This window comes from Pteropus vampyrus, unplaced genomic scaffold (genome assembly GCF_000151845.1).
Source record: "Pteropus vampyrus isolate Shadow unplaced genomic scaffold, Pvam_2.0 Scaffold74, whole genome shotgun sequence".
Lineage (NCBI taxonomy): Eukaryota > Metazoa > Chordata > Mammalia > Chiroptera > Pteropodidae > Pteropus > Pteropus vampyrus.
In genome coordinates this window covers 3518838-3539372 of record NW_011888855.1, presented here as the reverse complement: position 1 = coordinate 3539372, position 20535 = coordinate 3518838, and the positions used below count along the sequence as shown (strand labels likewise).

Genomic DNA, 20535 nt, shown 5'->3' with positions numbered 1-20535 from the left:
ATCCCACTTGTGGGTATATCTCCAAAAGAATTGAGAGCAGAGTCTCAAAGACATATTTGCAGCATTATTCACAATAGCCAAGAGGTAGAAACAACCCAAATGTCCATCAGTGGATGATTAGGTAAATAAAATGTGGTGTGTCCGTAAATGGAAAACAAGACTTAAAAAGGAAAGAAATTCAGCATATGCTACAACATGAATGAACCTTGAGAACAGACGTTATACAAAGTGAAATATGCCAGTAACAGAAGACAAGCACTGTGTGGTCGTCTATGAGTGGTATCTAAAGCAGTCACGTTCATAGACACAGGAAGAGCAGTGGTTTGCCAGGGGCTGGGGGAGAGGAAATGGGGAGTTTCAGTTTTGCAAGATGAAAAAGATCTGGAGAGTGGTTGCACAACAATGTAAGTGTTTGTAACACTGCTGAAATATGCACTTAAAAATGGTTATATGGTAAATTTTATGTTTCTGTATTTTACCACAATATTTTTTAAATGCCAAAAACAATTCCAACCCAAGAAAGATTAACAAATGAAATCTTTGTGGTGGGCTGCCCCTGGAGAGGAAAAACAGTAAGCGGCGATGGAAGGATTCAACTCCTGTGAGACCAGAAGCATGTGTACAGCGTTGCACACACCTAGTAAAAGCCCAAACTCCGAATCATCTCGTGTGTCTCATCCATGAAGTCCCCTGGGGCACTAGAGCTCAGCTTGCTATTCGGCACAGAGATTGCACCAAGGGCAAGACTTCAGGTAACTTGACCTTGGGTTTTAAGTCCAGTCCTCAAACATTCGTTTTACTCATACCTGAGGCTTCATCACACTGGAGCTAACAAGCTTTAAAAGTAGTTTATTTTTCTATCAGTCACCAAGATTAGACATTTCAATCCTTTTGGAGCTCATGGCTTCCTTTGAGAAGTAGAGAATTGGATGAGATGGGCCAAAAAAGCTCTCTGTTCCAGGAAATCAAGCAGGGGACAGATTTTGGGCCGTGGTTTGCAATCTGCTGGGACCCAGGTGCTCAAGATGGCAGGAGTTCTGGGATCCTGTGTGGACTCGCTCACCTCTTGGAGCAGAACACTGGACCTCACGGAGATACTGCCACTAGATTGTGACAGGCATTCTGGGTTACTGCTTATTTTCAATACTTTTTCCAATTTAAAAAATATTTTGCATTAGTTCATCCTGAACCCTGTCCTGCCTCCACCTTTGGTTTAAAGAGTAGAGCAGCCTCCAGGTCTTCCGAGCTTGGGAGGCAGTGCTGGCTCTGGCTCCTGGTGAGGTGCGAAGCTTCAGAACCAGGTGTTCTGCCTCCGTCCAGGCGACGGGGAAGGAGAACTGCAAGTCTGAGAGTGGCTTCAAATACTCTTTTCTGCCCGGTTGTCTTCTCATCTGTAAAGCTCCTCTCCTTCGAGAAAAGCGCCGGCAGGCCGCTGACCAGGGTGGACTTAGACCCTCATCCCCAGCCCTAGTCTTGCACTCTGCCCTGTAAGCTTTCTCACCTTTCCTCATCTTAGGACAACTCCCTCAGTCTCTTTTTAAGGCAAGTATTCCTCCCTCAATCCTTAGGGTTCTGGTGGGACTGTGAGTCACTACACGCATACACACGCATACACATGCACACACACATGCACACGTGTGTACATGACTGCAGGTGGGCCCATGTGAGGCCTTCCCTAGAATCCCTAGCATGTAGGCTGAGGTCAGTTCCTCTGTGACCTTAGGACATTTCTCGTAAACTGCAAGACTGATGTACCCAGTTATTAGCTGTTTGACCTTGAGCAAGTTATTTACCCTCCAGCCATCTGTTCCATCATCTGTGAAGTTGGGACAGTAAAAGAACTTCAATAAGATGCTTGTGAGGATGAGCAAATCCAATGCCTAACACATGACTGGTGTTTACTCACTGTCTCCTCACCCCCTCCCCACCCCCTCCTGCCCGTGTCCCATCCACACATGTAACCCCAGCCAGGCACTTCGGAGCTGCCCTTCTCCCTCCCCTGTTAAGCCAGGTCTGTAAAGTGCCTTTGGCAGTCTGGAACTAAAAAAGTCTAATGAATAAACCGATAATTGAACCTATACTGGAAGTTCTAACTTCTGAGTTTATTCCTTAAGATTGGAAAGAAAATAGAGATCATAATTAATTCTGTTAGCATTTTTACCACCTGTTTCACCAGGAGCTGTCTTTTTCTGGTCTTTGTATAACACCAAGGGTCTGAGGAACTTGCCTGAGAGCAGCCATGAGCTAGACTGGAACACGTGCCTGTCTCAGGTCAGCCATTATATCTGAGCTGCCTGAGACGACAGAGAGGCAGGAGGAAATCCCCCAGTGAGTTCACCAACCACCAAGCAGAGGAAGGAGGGCACCCATTTCAGAGAGGAGAAAGAACTGCCTGCACTGAGATTCTAATATCTAGGTCAAGGAGGAGATGGTTAAGAAGACACACACTGTGTTTGCAACTCACGGATTTCCTGGAATCACAGGGGTTTCCCTTCTTTAGTGCTTGGCACGCTGGGAAAGCCCCACGGCCACACCATGGAGTTTTGTACATGGGATGCTCTGCCCAAGTTGTGCCTGACCATGTGTGTGGTGTCAGGCTTCAGCTGAAAACATCAAGTGATTTTTGCACAGCCACTCATGACCCATTTGTCCCTTAAGTCCCTGCATTGGGTGTCATCTTGTGTGCCACCTGGCAAACGAAGACCTTGCATGTAATGTGTCTACAGCCTGCTCAGAACTGCTGCTGCCCGAGGAGCAAACACATCTCAGTCCTAGGCAGTTGCTGAATAACCTGAGCTGCTGACAGGGCCGCTTTTGGGGTTCTTGTGATGGTCTTGTTCCCATGCCCCTTTCTTACAAGATCTCAATCCTGAAGGCATCAAAGGCTGGCATTGAGTGTTGGGCACAGGTAGTATCAATTAGAGTTGATCTCAATGTGCATCCAGCTGGGAGGAATTCTAGAAAAGAGGATGTCAGGTGAGTCAATGGTTCGCATTTCTTGGCTGTATGTCCAAGTCCACTCTGAGGCAGTGCTCACGGCGAGGCTGAGCGTCACATGTAACGTTTCCCTTCTCTTTATTTTTCCACTCTGCTGTTGACTTTGAGTTCATCTGGCCTGTTCTTTGGCTTTCAGTCTCCATGAATTTGACTACTTTAAATGCATCATATAAGTGGATCATACAATATTTGTCTTTTTGTAACTGGCTTCAAAAGGGTTCATCTATGTTGTTTACATGTGTCAGAATTTCCTTTTGAAAGGCTGAATAATACTCTCATATATTTATACATCATTTTATTTTTCCATTCAGCTGCTAGACTCGAGCTGCTTCCATCGCTTGACTGTTATGAATAGTGCTGCTGTGTGCGTGTGTGACTATCAAGACTCTGCTCTCGATTCTTTTGGAATACACTCAGAAGTGTGATTGCTGGATTATCTGGTGGTAGTACTTTTTAATTTTTTGAGGAACCTCCATACCGTTTTCCACAGTAGTTGCTCCATTTTCACACTTCTCTTAACAGTGCACAGTTCCAATTTCTCCACATCCTAATCAACACTTGGTTTGTTTTTGTTTTTGATAGTGGCCATCCTAATGGATGAGGTGATATCTCATTATGGTTTTGATTTGCATTTCTTGATGATTAGTGATGTTGAGCATCCATTCATCTGCTTAATGGCATTTGTACATCTTCTTTGAAGAAACGTTTATTCTAGTCCTTTGTCCATATTTTAATTGGGTGGTATTTTTGTTGTTGAGTTGTAGGAGTTCTTTATATATTCTGGATATAACCCCTTATCAAATATATAATTTGCAAATGTATTTTCCCATTCTATAAGTTGTCTTTTCACTGTTGATTGTTTTTTTGATGCACGAGAAGTTTTCACTTTTGATGTAGTCCATCTGATCTGTTTTTTTTTTTTGGTTGCCTGTGCTTTTGGTGTCATATCCAAGAAATCATTGCCAAATCTACTGTCGTGAAGCTTTTCCACAGTGTTTTCTTCTAAGAGTTTTATGGTTTTAGGTCTTATGTTTATGGCTTTGATTCCTTTTGTTTTTGTATATCACATAAGGTAAAGATCTGCTGTGGACTGAATGTTTGTCCCCTCTCTACAACTGATATGTTTAAGTCTTTGGATTTAGTAGGTGGAGCCTTTGGGGAGTGCTTAAGTCAGAGCCCTCATGAATGGAGTTGGTGCTCTTATAAAATAAAAGAGACTTCGGAGAGATCCCATGCCTTTCCACCAGGTGAGGACACAACAAGAAGGCACCAGCTTATGAACTAGGAAGAGGGCTCTCACCAGAAGGTTGTCATCCTGGCACCTTGATATTGGACTTCCCAGCCTCCAGAACTGTGAGAAACATTTCTGTTATTTGTAAATAGGTACCCAGGCAATGGTATTTTGTTATAGCAGCCTAAACAGACTATAAGTCCATCTTTATTCTTTTGTATGTGGATATTCAGTTTTCCCAACACTGTAATAAGTTTCGAAATCAAGTATAATACCTCTAACTTTGTTCTTTTTTCAAGGTTATTTTAGCTCATCAGGAGTCCTTGAGAGTCCATATGAATGTTAGGATGGATGTTTCTATTCAAAAAATGCCATTGGGATTTGGAAAGAGATTGTGTTAAATCTGTAGATCACCTTGGATGGTACTGACATCTTAACAGTATTATCTTTCAGTCCACGAACACAGAATGTCCTTCCATTTATTTGTGTCTTGTTTAATTTCTTTCACTACTGTTTTGTAGTTTTTAGTGTACACGTCTTTTGCCTCCTTGGTTAAATTTATTCATAAGTATTACATTCTTTTTGATGTTATTGTAAGTGGAATTGTTTTCCTAAATTCCTTTTCAGATAGTTTGTTAGTATATAAAAACATCTGCTTTTGTGTGTTGATTTTGTATTTTCCAGCTTTGCTGAATTCATTTATTATTTCTAACAGTGTGTGTGTATAATCTTTAGGGCTTTCACATATCAGATCTTGTTGTCTGTGAACAGAGATAATTTTACTTCTTCCTTTTCTATTTGGATGCCTTTTATTTCTTTTTCTTGACTTACTGTTCTGGCTAGGACTTAGAGTATTTTGTTCAATAGAATTGGTGACAGCAGGCATCCTGATCTTTGAGGAAAAGCTTTCAGTCTTTCACCATTGAGTATGTTAGCTGTAGGCTTTTCATACATGGCCTTCATTTTGTTGAAGTAGTTCCCTTCTATTCCTAGTTTGTTGAGTGTTTTTATTGTGAAAAAGGGTATTGAATTTTGTCAGATGCTTGCTCTATATCAATTGATATGACCATATGGGTGTTTTTCCTGTCATTTTATAAACATGGTGTATTACCTTGATTTTCTTATGGTGAACTATTCTTGCATTCCAAGAATAAATCCCAATTGGTCATATATAATAATCCTTTTAATGTGCTAATGAATTGTTTGCTAGTATTTTGTTGACTATTTTGTTGAGGATTTCCTCTTGCTGCTTTTAAGTTTCTGTCTTTGATTTTCAACAGTTGGGTCTCTTTGGATATAGTATCCTGCTCAGTGTTTTTTGAGACTCTTTTATTTTAAAATAGGCTCTCTGTCCTCTTTCTCCTCTTCCTGGTACTCCCACTTTTTTGTACATATATTGGTCCACTTAATGGTGTCCCATAAATCCTTTAGACGTGTTCACTTTCTTCATTCTTTTTTCTTTTTCCTCATCTGACTCAATAATTTGAAATGATCTGTCTTCAAGTTCAGATTCTTTCTTCTGTCTGATCAGGTCTGATGTTGAACCCCTGTGGTGAATTTTTCAATTCAGTTATGGTATTTTTGAGCTCCAGAATTTGTTTGGTTCTTTTTAATAATCTGTATCCCTGTGAGGATTCTCATTTTTAAAAAATTGTTTTCCTTGATTTTGTTTAGTTGTCTGCCCCTGTTCTCATTTAGCTCACTGAGCATATATAGAAAACTTGTTTTAAATTCTTTCTCAATTCAGAGGTCTGTGTTTTGTCAAGATTGGTTTTGGGAGATTCTTCAGAATGAACGATGGTTAGTTGTTTCTTTGTATGTCTGGTGATCTTCTGTTGAGATTTGGGCACTGGAAACAACAGTCCCCCTCCCCCCGTCTTTACTGACTGGCTCCTGGCAGGGGAGGCCGGTTATCAGCCCATTTTTCAGGCTCAAAGGTGTGCATCTTCCCTGGGACTGTGTGTGTGCTTTTATTCCAGTTCCCCATAAATTCAGCTGCTTTTAAATGTCTTTATTTCCGTAAGAATCTCAATCCTGCTTGTTTTCAGAAGCCTTGAATTTCTATGGTAGTCCTCTGTCACCTCTTTCCCGCAGGCACCCCGGGTCTGTGGACCACCTGCAATTCCGACATGCCGCACGCTCCAGCCTGGCCCCCAAACCCACTGGCGTTCCCATCACCGCTCCATCCGGGAGACACTTACCAGCCCACCAGCCGTTTTGAGCAGGGCTTTTTCTTGTGTGGGCATTCACGTGATGGTTACAGCTTCTTAACTTGGTTTCTAGAGCTCTAGAGCTCTCTGTCTTAGTCCATATATTGTTTATTTGGTGTTTCTGTCGGGGACCAAAGGCCTGGAGCTTCTCAGTCAGCTATCTTATGCTGATGTTACCTAATATTTCTTGCTTAAAATATGTTCTTTTTATATTAATGTTATGAAATTACTGGCATAAAGAAAGTGAAATCCAAACAGGATAGGCTGACATAAAAAATGTCTCTTACCTACTTCTAGCGCACCATTCGTACTTCGAAGGATAACTCCTTATAGCTATTTGCAGTTAGAACTCTCCAAATGTTATTACCGCCTTAATTCTGAATAATGTAGATGTACTTTCATTGTTTGATTCACCAGTTTTGAATTGTTCAAATGACTTAATACAACAGAAGATGAGGCTTGTAATACACTTGTCTTTCCTTCCAGTCATGGTTAACGTTTTTACATTTGTTTACATTTTTATAACTTAAAAGGATGTTTAACATGCATATATATATAGACAGAACTTGATGAATTCCAGTATGTACATAAAGGAGATTAGCACTCAGACTCTCCTCCATTTTTTTTCTGCTACGCTGTATTCTGAATTGTCAAGTTTTCTAAAATTTACATTCTGTTCTGTGACTATAATTCTTTCATGCTTTGATTTTGATTTGAATGTTGTAATTATGTACAAGCAAATATTGCAATTCACTATATAAGCAAAATGTTATAAACTCTTAAAGAAATATAATTATTCATCACTGAAACTGCCTCTCAAAAATTTTTTTCTTAAATTTCATTCAAAACATCTATCTTATGTGTATCGCTGACCCTGTTCTAGGAGTTTGGGTTACACCCATCACTCAGTCAAAAACATGTCATGTCTTTGGACACATTATTGGTTTGTACTAGGATAGCTAGAGTTGCCTTTTTGCTTGACATTTAAAACATGTTTAGTCACCAAATTACTAAGATCTTCTCAGTTTCAGCATCACCATCTCAGCGTGGTGACATTGTAAACTGCAGTTCCTCTTCCATCTCCGAGCTATTTGTTCAGAGCATTCATCGTTTGCTAATCTTATTCTAGGCTTATGTCTCTGTCTCCTTCCCATCTCACCACTAGAATGAAAGCTCCTGGGAGGGCAGAGTAGTTCTGTTCACTGCGGAACCCCCAGTACCTAAGAGTGGGCACATCATGCTCGCATAGGAAAAAGAAAAAAATTTGAATGCCTGAATCTTCTAGCTATTAAGTGGTACCCATTTAATTATGCGTCTTATAACCGATTTTCCTAAAATCTCATGGTTTGTTCTAATTTGGATAATTACTTTCTAGGTCTGCTTCAGACCTAGAAATCCTGAGATTTCTTTTAATTACATTAGATTTGTTCTACTCGTCTTTACAGAGCATATTTTCAAGTGTTTTCAGGCAGCATGTTTATAAAGTTTTTGATTCCTTGCTAGTCTGATCTTTATTTCACCATCTCACTTCATTGAGAGTTCAGCTGTAGATAGCTCAAAATAACTTCTCTCAGAAGTTTGAGGGGAGTGCTCTGTTACATGCTAGACCTCACTGTTGCTGAGAAATCTAGTAAATCCTCAGGAGGAGGGCTAATTGGAGAAGTAACATAATTTCCCACAGCTAAGTAAATGGGTCTGCAGAACAAAAAGGTTGACTGAGGACTGTGAAGTGTGAAAGTATAAACGCAAAAACTGTTTTTTGAAATTCTAAAACACAAGGAATGAAGAGATCATTCCTTTTTGAAATTCTCTTCAGAGCATCATCCTTGCTTTTTTTTTGTAAAAGAAACTTATTTCATAAGTTTTAGCAAATTCCTGTTAATCACCGTTTGGACCACTGGACTCCTCCATTTCCTTTAACTTCTCATCCCTCATATGACTAACCAGAGTGACTTTTTCCTAATGTTTACCTGTCACATTAGTTTCCTTTAGGAATATCAGCCTTCTGGGAAGAGGGCGTAAGAAAGGACCGCGGCCATGGCTCTGCTGTACACAAGGTGGATGTGGCTGCATCTGCAGGAGATGACCCAGTCACTCGTTTCCTGTACCTCTATGCTGTGGTCTCAATGTTTCAGTCCCCCCAACCCCGAAATTCATGTTGACATCCTAACTCCCAAAGGTGATGGTATTAGGAGGTGAGGCCTCATGAGGGTGTAACTCTCATGAATGGAATCAGCACCTTAGGAGAAAGCCTCCAGAGCGCTCCCCAGCCCCTTCTAGCATGTGAAGATATGAGGCGTGGGACCCAAGAAAGGGCCCTCACCTGACCATGCTGGCACCCTCTAAAACTGTGAGGAAATAACTTTTTCTGTTGTTTACAGGCTTCCCAGTCTGGGGTATTTTGTTATAACAGCCCAAAAGGACCGAAACACTTTCCAAGCTGCAAAAATCAGAGGTAAGTTAAACCCACAGACATCTGTGAAAATTTTTTATGGGACACAATTGATATTTCGGGAAACGGGGAAGAAGGTTCAACTCAAAAATGACTCCATTTTAGAATTCTGAATCTGGATGGCTCTGCCAAAAGCATTAATACGTACAGTAATTTTTACCTCTTCTTTGGGCTATTTCTGAAAAGTAAAATATTGATTTTTAAAGAAACCCAGAAATAGTAACTGTTTTCTGACGCTGCCCAAGCATGCTACACCCAGCAGAGTGCTCTGAGCACAGCAGCAGGGTAGGCAGGCCTCGAGGGGGTGTGTGGCTAGGGTCTGAGGTAGAGGATTCAGTCACTTCAGACATTTGAAAGGCACACAGACATACAAAGGTTCCTGTGTTTAGATGACTGAAATTGAGAACAGTAAGAAAAAGGTAAAGCTCTGAAGATTTTGGATAAGTATCTTATTTGCTACTCCTTTAAAGGAGCAAAAACAAAACTAAAAACCCAGGCTGAGGAGTCCTTTCTGGGCCCCCAGGGCAGGCTGTGAGCACATTTATCTGTCTGAAGTTACTGAACAAGAGTTGTCATGAGTGGTAAAAGCTCTAGTGAACTCTGTCTGGAGCTTGGATTTACAAGAGAAAATGGGAGGGGTCAGAATCAAACATCTTTACTCTCCTGCTCTTGCCCTGCGATGAGACTAAAATCATCCTTTATTCAATACCAAGCAATTGCTTTTAAGTTCCTGGATCAAACATTGGGATCTTCTTATTAAGGAAGTAACTTTTCCCTAGTAAACCTATTTTTTTTTTTTAACTCCAGGCATCAAAGGCAGATCAGATAGAATGCTTTTAAGATGATGAGATAAAGAAGATAAGCATAGAGATTAAAGAGCCCAGAGGTTGCATGAATCTGGTAGAAAGCACTTAAAAAAAAAAAAAAAAAAAAAGACAAAACCTGCAAAGTCTTGGAAACATCATAAAAAAGTTAAGGTGCCAAAATACAATGAGTCAATATGATTCAGTTAATGGTTGCTGGACCAGGCTGAATGGAGACAATAAGTTACTTTCAAATTTTCAATTACTTTCTCTCCAATCTGCTAAGAGCATATTTTAAGAAGGGGATATAATTTCCTTCTTGTCTGTACCAATTTTGTAGATTTTTGCATTTTTACAAGTTTCAGCAAATTCCAGACCATCTCTAGGACTATTTTTATAGCTTTGTCCTACTTTTTGTACTTATGAGCCCTTTCTTCCACATTTTATGCATGTCCTTTGAAAACATGTGCTCAAAATAGAGCTCCTGATATGTAAACATCAGTTTCTTCAAGTACTTTCCTTTGTAACCAGTGTCTTACTGGATTGTCACATTATTTTATCTTACAAGCAACTTCATCTTAACACAATTTCCTTTGAGTTTTAGGCCATAAGATGAGGACAGAAATTTTCAAAACTTTCTGAAGTACTCTTTGCTAATTTTCTCATTGATTTTCCTCTTTCAGACTTTGTGTGGCAGTTCTCATGATACAGCCAAACCTACCTGACCCAGTCCCAGTATTTGACCAAGCTGACAGGTTGTATTTGGTGAGTACACAGATCTTTGTTCTAAACCAGGGTTTCTCAGTTGTGGCACCATGACACTGGGGCTGTCCCATGTGCCACAGATATAGAGCAACCTACCTGATTTCCACACCCACCATTCGTCAGCACCCCTTCCTCCAGTTGTGACTATCAGACTGTCTCCACACTTTGCCAGGTGTTCTCTGGGGAACCACTGTCCTACACTATTTTAGGGAGCAAACTCTAACCTGCCCAGACTTTCTGGGATGATGGAAATGTTCAGTAACTATCTAACATGGTAGCTGATCGCTACACGAAGCTATTAAGCACCTGAAATGTGGCTAAGGAATAGAATTCTTTAAATCCTACAAGTACTGTGAGGATAAAATGCTTCAGTACGGAAAGCTGAATAGGTGTTTGATTCCTTTGTTAAAAATCATGTGATGTTGACAGGTAAGTCCCATTTCCAATATTTAGGGTTCACTCTGACCAGGCATTTGTTAAATTGTACAGTGAAGTTTACCAGTTTAGAAATTTAAATTCTCTTTTAAAGAGAAAAGTGATCAATTATTTCTGTATGATAGTCTTAACTGAAAATGTAAGAGTGAATTCTGGTAAATCCTTGAAAGAAAAAAAACTAAACAAAGGGAAAACCAAACCAGGATTGAAAGAAAACATTTATTGAATCAATACTTTCTTTTTATTATCTACAAGCCAACACTGAACTCACTTTATTCAAGAATGAACATAATGTACAAAAAAAGTATGCTTATATTATAAAAATATGTCAATTTTATCTTTTGGGTGCTGAGCAGAAGTCATTTTAAACAAAATCAAGGCAAACTTGCTCTCTCTAGTGAAACTGCTATAATTTAACAAAAGTGAAAGCTAATCTCACAAAGCGTCCGTCAAGGCCCCTCCGCTGCACCCGGCCACAGCATTCCCACTCTGCTCGCCACGCCACCTCACGCTGGGGGGCGGGGGTGCACCTGGCTTAGAGAATGCAGGTCACTGATAACAGAATCCGTATCATTAGTTAAACCTTCATTCAGTTTCCTTTGCTTAACAGTTATTAGCATGTATTTCAGCAAAGTTATTAACAGTCAATCTTATTTAGTTAGCTTCAATTTTAAAAATGAGATATTATCTCTGGGGGACCAGATCCCTGCCCGAAATTTACAACCCCACTTGTGTGAGGAAGCTGCTTTCAAACCTTCCTAAAAAATTGTGTCTAAGGTTGGTATCTTAGAATTCTTCATAATGTTCTTATTTCTTGAATTTATTAGCACCCTCCTCAGCATGTGCCCTCGGACAGTGTGGCTGCTGTGCCTGTGAAGTCAGTGGTGCCTGAAGAGAGCACAGCCTTGGGCTCACCGTGCAGACTCATGCACTTGGGTCTTTGGTCCTCGGAAGCAGAAAAGAGTAAAATCATGTGTTGGGGAAAAGGGACTATGGTCCCCTGTACTGTCATTCCAGGAGTTATATTCCAAGTATAAAAACTGTATTATTACTTTTAAAAGCCAAAACAGAAGTAGACTAAATGGCACCAGTGCTGACAATGCCAAGAAAAAACCAGTCTATCTTTTAAAGAGCTGGCACACAGCAGTGTGTCTGGCTGATCAGAATGACCATGGCAAACCAGCTCTTTAGCGAATTAAAGTTTATTATGCAAGGTGCCTTTATGATTACTAAACATAAATGTTTTTTCCTTGACAGATTGTTTGAGGCTGACACCTATGAAGGCTCAAAATTGCAAAGTACAAGGACTGAGTGATCCAGTGCCCCCTGTACTGGGTAAGTTAAATTCAAAAGAATTGGGAGAGAAATGCTTTCACGTTTTGTCTACATAGACCTAAGACTCAGTTACCTGTTTCATAAGAATCTGGGACTAAGGTGAGGGGCGAGGGGTACAGAGAAGTGGTCATTTTCAACACCTAGTTCCTTAAAGTAAGTTTTTCAGTTAAGTGCCATTTGCTGCATGAAATGTTAATCCTACCAGTTAGATGGGGCTGAGCTGGACAAAGGTTTATGCTTTAACAAGAATGCAAACCACTAACTGGCTTAATGCTACACCTTTTTGGGAAGGGGAAGCATTTACAGAAATATAATGTAAAGAAAAAATATATGTTGGAACCTAAGAAAAGGTTTTCTCACCAATTCCATGAAAATTCACCATACAGGTTGTTTTCACGGGCAATGATTCAGCCAGGTCAGTGTGTTGCTCTTGGCAACTTCCACTGCTCCAGAATCTGGAGGCCACTGACTGCAGGACAGGCCAGAAGTTCAAACTGCTACTGGAAACAACTGGATACCATAATATTAAACAGAATAATGTAAAGATGATGCTTGGAGCCAGACTGGCTAAGGGTGTTACCACCACTCAGATACAGAACCTGACCTGTTCCCAAGCACAGGTCCTTGCTCTCAAAATAAATATGCTGAACATTTACACCTGAATGCTTACGAATGCAGACTTTTATTGTAATTCTAACTAAACAGACCAAAAAGTCATACTTCTAAATAAGCTACAAGTAACCTTTTTTTGTGAAACTGATGTGACTTGGTGCCACAGCTAACCTTTCTCTAATAGCAGCAGTATCATCAGCCCATGGCAGCAAAGAAATGTTCATTTCTGGCATCCCATACAAAGCAACTTCATAAAGCATGCAGATATCTATTCTGCTGAAGTTTCAAATGAATAATCATTGTGCTTGTGGGTCTCATACCTTCCAAAATATACATAAATGGCAACAAATAGCAGGTCCTTGCTTACCAACAGAATCATAAGGCAGAGGATTGGAGGTGAGAAATATTTAAAATGGAAAAAATAATGCAAAATAGTGCTAGCATTCACAAAAAGGTCATGCTAAGATCAGATCCAAACTGATAAAAATTTAAGACACAATCTAAAGAACTCTGTCCATGAGTCCAAAGGCATGCCTGCCAGCTGAAGGAATGCAGGTTCATCTGACAGCAGCTTCTTCGGAGCAGAACAGGTAACATCTCACTGGAGTAACCACAACAGGATGAACAAGACGCTATCACACTTCTTTTTTGCAGTTGAAAAGAAAAGCAATCACGACAAAAAAAAAAATTAAAGAATAGTAGAAAGAGAAAACATACAAATTCACAATGACCTATAAAACCAAAAGAAAATCCAAATTAAACTACTTCATTCTACTTGGGATTCTGCATAGTATCAGTATTCAAAATAATCTCCCTCTAAAGGACACAAGCAGCATCTTGTCACCAGAATCTCAAAGCCTCCTCCCCAACTAGAAGTCATTAAAGACAACATAAAACTAATACTCACCTGAAACACTTAGCCAAGTAAAACATTTTTGCCTTTTGTTCAAATTTTAAAGAGAGAGCAAAATACAGCTGACCCTTGAGCATTGCGGGGGTACTGACTCACCCTAACAAACAGCCTACTACTGTTGACGGGAAACTTTACCGACGACAGTCGATGAACCACGTATTTTGTACATGTACTATTATATCCTGTGTTCTTACAGTAAAGTATAAGCTACAGAAGAAATGTTAAGTCATAAGGAAAATACATTTATAGTTAGTAGGCCTGCTCATGTGCTTAAAGGGTCAGCTGTATCTTAGCCCCAAGACGTAATTAAGGCTCTTCGTGGGCCACAAGTGACCCTGCTGTACTCACTGGAGAGGGACCCGGCGCTATCCCGCCTTCGTATCCACAAGCTGCATCTGCACGTTGGCAGACATTCCGCCCCCGTAGCCTCCCTTGGACTGCATCTGGTTCTGAATGGAGCTAACCTAAAACAGGACAAACAGGACAAAAGTCAGGAAGCAGGGCCAAGGCAACTAAGCAATTCATGTCTCAGCATTCTGGCTGTTTTTCAGAAGGGTACTTTTTATAGGGAAAAAAGTGCCTCGCAATAGAATCAAACACAAACTAATGACATTAGAACAGCCAAAGATAAAAAACATCTATGTGGTAAAGCGCACAAACTTGACACAGTCTTAGTCTGACAAACTAAAGGTCTAAGAATCTGAAGACTTGGACAGCAGTTCAGATTTACTTATTACTATTCTAATTCTGGGTGAACTATTTTATCTCCTCTGAGTGTCAGGCTCCTTATGTATAAAATGGTTAACATGATAATCTCCATTTACCTTACTGTGCTATTGTCTAATAGATTGTAGATATATAAATACCGGGATATTTTTTCTTTGCTGAAACAAAGGAACATAAAGTTATTTGCAAACTATGAAGTGCTCTTAGTTTGTCATCATTATTCCAATCTTATATTAAAAGCAGTCTGGAAGCTAAGAATCGGGATAGACTGCTAGAAAAAGGAGCAATAAGGAGGCTTTGGAGGTGATGACCTAGCAGGGAAGTCAGCAAGACATCTGGTCTAATATATGGAATCAGTTCAGAGGGTGCTTTATGATCTGGGAGGGGTGAAGTGGGGGATGGGAGCACCGTCTATGCACTAAACTACTTAATTTGAACACGTAATAAAAAAAAAAGTATGTGAGGTGCTTTTTTTCATTGGTGATCCTGAGTCAATATGTTTAAAGAAAGTAATAAGACTTGCCTAAGTTGTTGGAGTAAGGCAGGTTTAAGTATATTCTAATAGGAGAGAATGGCAAAAAATAAAATGCATAGCTTATTTAGATCCAAAAGGGTTTAAGTGAGAAAGCATGATTGGCTCTGAAAATGGATACACTTTTACCCATTTACTGAAAAATTTATTCACAGGAACATCTTACTCTTATGATATATATTGTGTTACCATAATATCTACATTCACAATCAAATGACTGCTTTATAAGAGTATTAAGAAAAAAAGTGAAATCTGTAGACCTGCCTACTTTAAGTAAACTTGCTCCGTCTGAGGAGGCTACAGCCATCTGCTATCAGTTCAAGTTCATTTGCTGCTCCTCTGGGTGAATAGCATCATGTTTTACACCACAGCGGACTTCACCCTGTACTGAATGATTCCCCAGCTAACGTGACAGGTTAGCTTTTATCGATTAGGCCTATTTTAAAACAACACCTTTATATTTGTACATGATGCCAAAAATGAGTTCTTCAATTTCAAACTAAAAGATTTGGATTTTCTAATAGTAACCCTTCAGTGTTGAGCATGGTGACTATGGACATACAATATTTTAACACAACAGGGCTACGTTATGAAAAAAGTCACAGGAACCTTTTCTAACAAGAAGTTAGTATGAAAGACAGTCTTAGGAAGAACAGTGTATAGGAGAAAAAAAGAAGTCATTTGACCGTTCAATAATCCAGCGTGGCATGGCTGTTTTATATGCGTCAAACCATGCTCCAAATTCTAGCTGCTCAGTTCTCAGGAGAAAACATTTCTCTGGATACACAGCACGTCTATGTGAGCTTGTCTTATTACCGCACCGGAGAACAGACTCCTCTTACCTCATCAGGCTTCTGCAAGTTAGAACTGTCAAGGATACTTTGAGGAAACAAGGATTTCAAAACCCTCAGCCTGTGGGGGAGGGGGCTGTCTGGGTATGGCTGATACAACTACTAATAGAGGCAATGACTACAAAAAGTCTTATATGATTCTAAAGAGCTAAAAGACTTCATAACATTTCCACCTCAGTCAGCAGAGAAGGCTGCCCAGAGACTGCAGGGAGGAACCTCCACCCAAGGGCCCATCTCCATACTGCACCTCAGTGAGCAGGCCAACAGGGAGGCCCCACGAGGACCAGGCCTGCCTTCTACCTGAACTAACGGCGAGCAAGAGTCACACACACCAAGCCAGGCTTTTCAGGAAAATGGCAAATACATTTCTTAAAAGAAATTCTGAAATGTGCATAAACACAATTTTAATTTTAAGAGTTAATGAAGTAAATACCATGAACCAGAAATTTGTACTAAACAGATTTTTTAAAACCCCGAAGAGGGGAAGAAGACGAGACTGACTGAAACTCGTCGTATGTAAGAAATTTGAAACCATTCACTCTATTTATATGTGTATATAACAACAATATTAACAAAAGTCATAGGGTCCCACTTAGTCTTTTCACACAGTGCTGATCCAAGAAACAAAGCTAATGAATTATATTTTGACAGCAACCTGACACACCTCTTACATTTCCACAAAACGCAGCTGAATTGAAATATTTTTCCTACAGGTTTAAAACAAACAAGCTGTTTCCTTTCACAGAAGATACAAATGCCATTTCTTTGCTTACCTAGTAACTGAAGTTTGCTGTATCCAGGATACCCACCTACCTATTTTAAAAGTCTCTGTTCCCTTGTTAAGTCTTTTGTTAACGCTGTCCAGTTGAGTGAGTATACAATGGATCATGATTTTGTGTTCATAAAAGCCTTATTGACTTTCCTGTTCCAATCACTTCATGGATCATTTAGACACATCTGTTCCCTTAGCTATGGGGGAAAGAGGCTCTCAATACTTAGTTTATTTCAAGGCAAAAAGGAAACAGAGCCCTGATAAAAACTCTCATTTTGTGGTGTTTCTATTACACTGCACTCTTTTTCTCTTACATGAAAATTAAGGAATAAAAAGAGTTCAGCTGAGTAAACTGAAAGTCTTTTCTGAAATTCACTGAAACCTCTATAAAAGACAGCAAATAGATCTTTTATTTCTGGTTCTTCATATCTTACTGCCAAATTTAAAATTTAAAGTATTATTCAGAAGAAAAGCAGCTATGAAGAGTTTCGTATCAGAAATAGAAACCAATGCATAACTTGGCAAATTAGATGAGAGATTAATTTTTCATTGTTCATTTTATTCTCTTCTATGCTCACATTATATATTTATATTTGATATCTACAAATTCATTTAGCATAGTGTGATCATTACAAACATGTGCCTGTCACACAGGTTTCATGTAACTGTGCCCCAGAGCCTCATCTGCATGTTCCACCAACATACTTACTGAATTCATTCCGCTGAAAAGGTCTCCTGATCCGACGTGAGCTGTGTGTACAAAGTTTGTCGGCTCTCCGATCATACTTCGGTCAATCCGCCGGTGCCTTTTCTAAAATATGAGAGCAATGTGTTGGGAAAATGACCTTGTTAACGAATAACTTATTGTGATGGATAGCTATACTATGGTTGAATGATTGTTTAATAATATAATAAATTTGCCCAGGATACAAAAATGCCCAAATCCTGGACTACCACAATTACTTAAGATGAAATCCCAAAAGAATATATGCAAACACACAAAAAAATGACTGGTAAAGCAAAATAATAGGTTGTTATTTAGAACTTAAAATAGATTATTTGGTCTATTTTGGCCATCAGCATAACAGTATAAAATTTAAGTTTTATTCTTTTAAAAAAATGACACAAATATAAAATTATCAGTAACTACTATTAGCAAAGAATACATTGTGATTTGAGTACAATGTTCTGGTTTTAAACATTGCTTTTCAATGATGTTAAGAGTCGCCAAGTTTTCCACAGTTCTAGATACTGTGATCTAACTGGGAGGGGCCACCAGCACAGCTGGCTTCATGCTCTATTATCAGCCCAGCTCTTCTCTTTCTACGCCTACTCTTGAAGTTAGTTATGTATGATATGAACATGCGGCATTAGGCTGCCTCTGAACACGGTATTTTATGTCTGCACCTCCTGAAATACTGGTACGATCCTGATAAATCCTAAAAACTTATGAAGACAGACCCAGGTGGTGCCTCCTTAGAACATGATTTTCTAAAAAAGCAGAAAGTTCATGTGTTAATTTTAGAAGCCAGTACACATTGTTTTACTGTCACCTGGCTTTCGCTGCTGCAGATTAGAATCCCCAAATGGTGTCTGCAGAGCTGCAGACTTTCTCCAAAGCCTTCCTGAGGTGCAGAGGGGTCTACCTGTCTCAGCCAGAGGGCCCGCCTGTTTCAAAGAATCAGATCTACTCCAGGCCACTGGGAGTCTAGATCATCCTTTGCCATGTGAACACACAGAAGCAACTTCTAATAGTTCTGAATTTGCATCATTTCCTCCAGAAGGGTGTGTTTGGGGCTTAGCAGAAGGCTACAACTTGGCCCACATATCCATGTTAAATAATTTATTCTAACAGTTGAGTTACTGCAGGAAGATGCTGGTAAAAAACAGTCATCATGGTGCCCTCAGGCCTCCATCCATCTCACCTAGAAATGCTTCTTGAAAGAATAAATGAATGAAATGATATGGCTGTGAATTGATATGCTTGTGAAAGGAGTATTACTATACATTCATAAATAATGATATAACATTCTTAATACTGAAGGAGGATGTTCAAAAGCACATTAACTAAAGTGGCTCAAAAGACTGCTCTCTCATCAAAACGCAAAGGCCTAAAGACAGTGAATACTTTTAAACTTGAACTTTGCTGAGTTGGCCTCTAACCTCACCTTGATTTTATGATACAGAAATGGAAGCTTTCAATCCTTCCTTCCCTAAAGATAGAAGAAACTCAGCTTTTAAAGCAGGGGAATGACCAAATTGATTTTAAAAGGCTGTTCTGTGATAGCTACAGGTGAAAGACAGGTTGGAGGGGGCCAAAAGAAAAGTTATTTTAGTGATGTTGGCGAAGAGATGAGATTACTTAGATTCAACCAGTAGCAGCAGAGATGGAAAGAAGTGGACAGATTTAAGAGGTGATCAGTGGGTAAAATAAACAGCATTTGGTTGTTGACTGGATTTGGGAATTGAGGGGAAGTATAAGAGAAAGGCATGGATTTCAGATATGAGAAGCATACGCACAAGTCATTGCATTAGATAACCCTTGAAGGCTTTAGGAGGACGATGAAAGACTCAGTTTAAGACACACTGGATTTGAGGTATCAGTGAGACATCCACATCCCAGTGAAGTTATCAAGAGAGCAAAGTGGATGTATGGAAGTAGAATTCTGAAGATAAGAAATTGAGAGTCAACAGATAATAAAGCTGTACAAGTTAATGAAATTTCCTAGCAAAAAAAGGGGCGGGGCACAGATGAACCCATTTAAGGTTGGGTGGAGACAAACAAACCATCAAAGGAGGCCAAAAAGAAACATCTTGAAGTTAGGGGAAAATCAATTGTGTCTTGAAAGTGTCAAGAACAGAGCAGGAAACACAGCTGATATCTGGTGAGAGGTCAACTACGGACTGAGAGGTGCCCACTGGCCCCGCAACGTGAAACAGGCACCCCAGACAGTGCAGTGTCAGAGCAACAGGAGTGGGAGGCACTGGAGGGGGCCAGGGGCCAGGGGCCAGGCAGGGGCATGGAGAATCAAACACAGGCAGCTGGACACAGCTGGCCTTCTGCACAGGGAGAAGAAAGGTGGCAGGAGCTGAAGGGGAGGGGAAATGAGGACAGATGGAAATTTTCACCGTGAACATGAGAAAGACTTGATTATGCTTCATTTCTGATGTGAAAGATCCAAAAGAAGAGGCAGAAGATAAAGAAAAATAAAGGATTATCAACATAAGGTTACAGAGAAGGTAGGGAGAGAGGGATCTAGACACAGGCAGAGGTGCTTAGACTTCAATTATAACATCCTTCATCAATCAAAACCTAGATTCTAAGTATAATTAAATATTTTAAAATATAAAAAGTACTATTTTTCAGGCACATGTAGACATTTACAGAATTGCACACTTTTTTGGTGTGCTGTATTAAGACGACAAGAGAGATAAGATTTAAATCATGGGCAAACAAGGGGAATTCCAGAGTCGCCTCTGCAAAGAAAAACAGGAAGTGGCGCCCTCTGCTCTGACATGTTGTCAGAAGCCGAGTCACAGTTTCTCCTGGAAACACTTTATTCTTTACAGGGAACTTCATTAAGACTGTCAACCATTTGAATAATTCTTGCTATCCTTAAAATATTAACTCCTACAGAAAGTCAAGAACTAGGGGTACACAAAAATGAATAGTTGTGTTGCGGGGGGGTGAAGGGGGCAGTAAAAAAAAGTCTCTTCCTCTAACTTTTCTACATAATTACTTCTCATCACAGTTAAATCATTATTAAAGATAATGAACTAATAACTTGGAGTAGATGCAAGAAGGAGAGGCGATAAAGTGCCACTGTGTGACAATGTTTATATCCTGATACAAACAGACCAACTATAAAAGCACTTACGAGACAATGGGGAAATTTAAAAA

The 20535-nt window shown here is 39.8% G+C and overlaps 1 protein-coding gene across 4 annotated transcripts in view; it reads right to left on the bottom strand.

Annotated features, from left to right (window-relative positions):
* Window positions 1-12077: 12077 nt before the first annotated feature.
* CDC42SE2 (CDC42 small effector 2) overlaps window positions 12078-20535 on the bottom strand; it is a 102844-nt gene continuing 94386 nt past the window's right edge. For 3 of the 4 annotated variants that reach the window (XM_023531896.1, XM_011362255.2, XM_011362258.2), the window contains 3 exons: window positions 17344-17445; window positions 14102-14217; window positions 12078-13483 (listed from right to left, as the gene is read on the bottom strand). In XM_023531896.1, the coding sequence (XP_023387664.1) occupies window positions 14119-14217; window positions 17344-17445 (201 nt within the window). In that variant the 3' untranslated portion in view covers window positions 12078-13483; window positions 14102-14118. Of the gene's footprint in view, window positions 13572-14101; window positions 14218-17343; window positions 17446-20535 lie in introns of all 4 variants that reach the window. The other variant, XM_011362257.2, reaches the window with a different exon arrangement.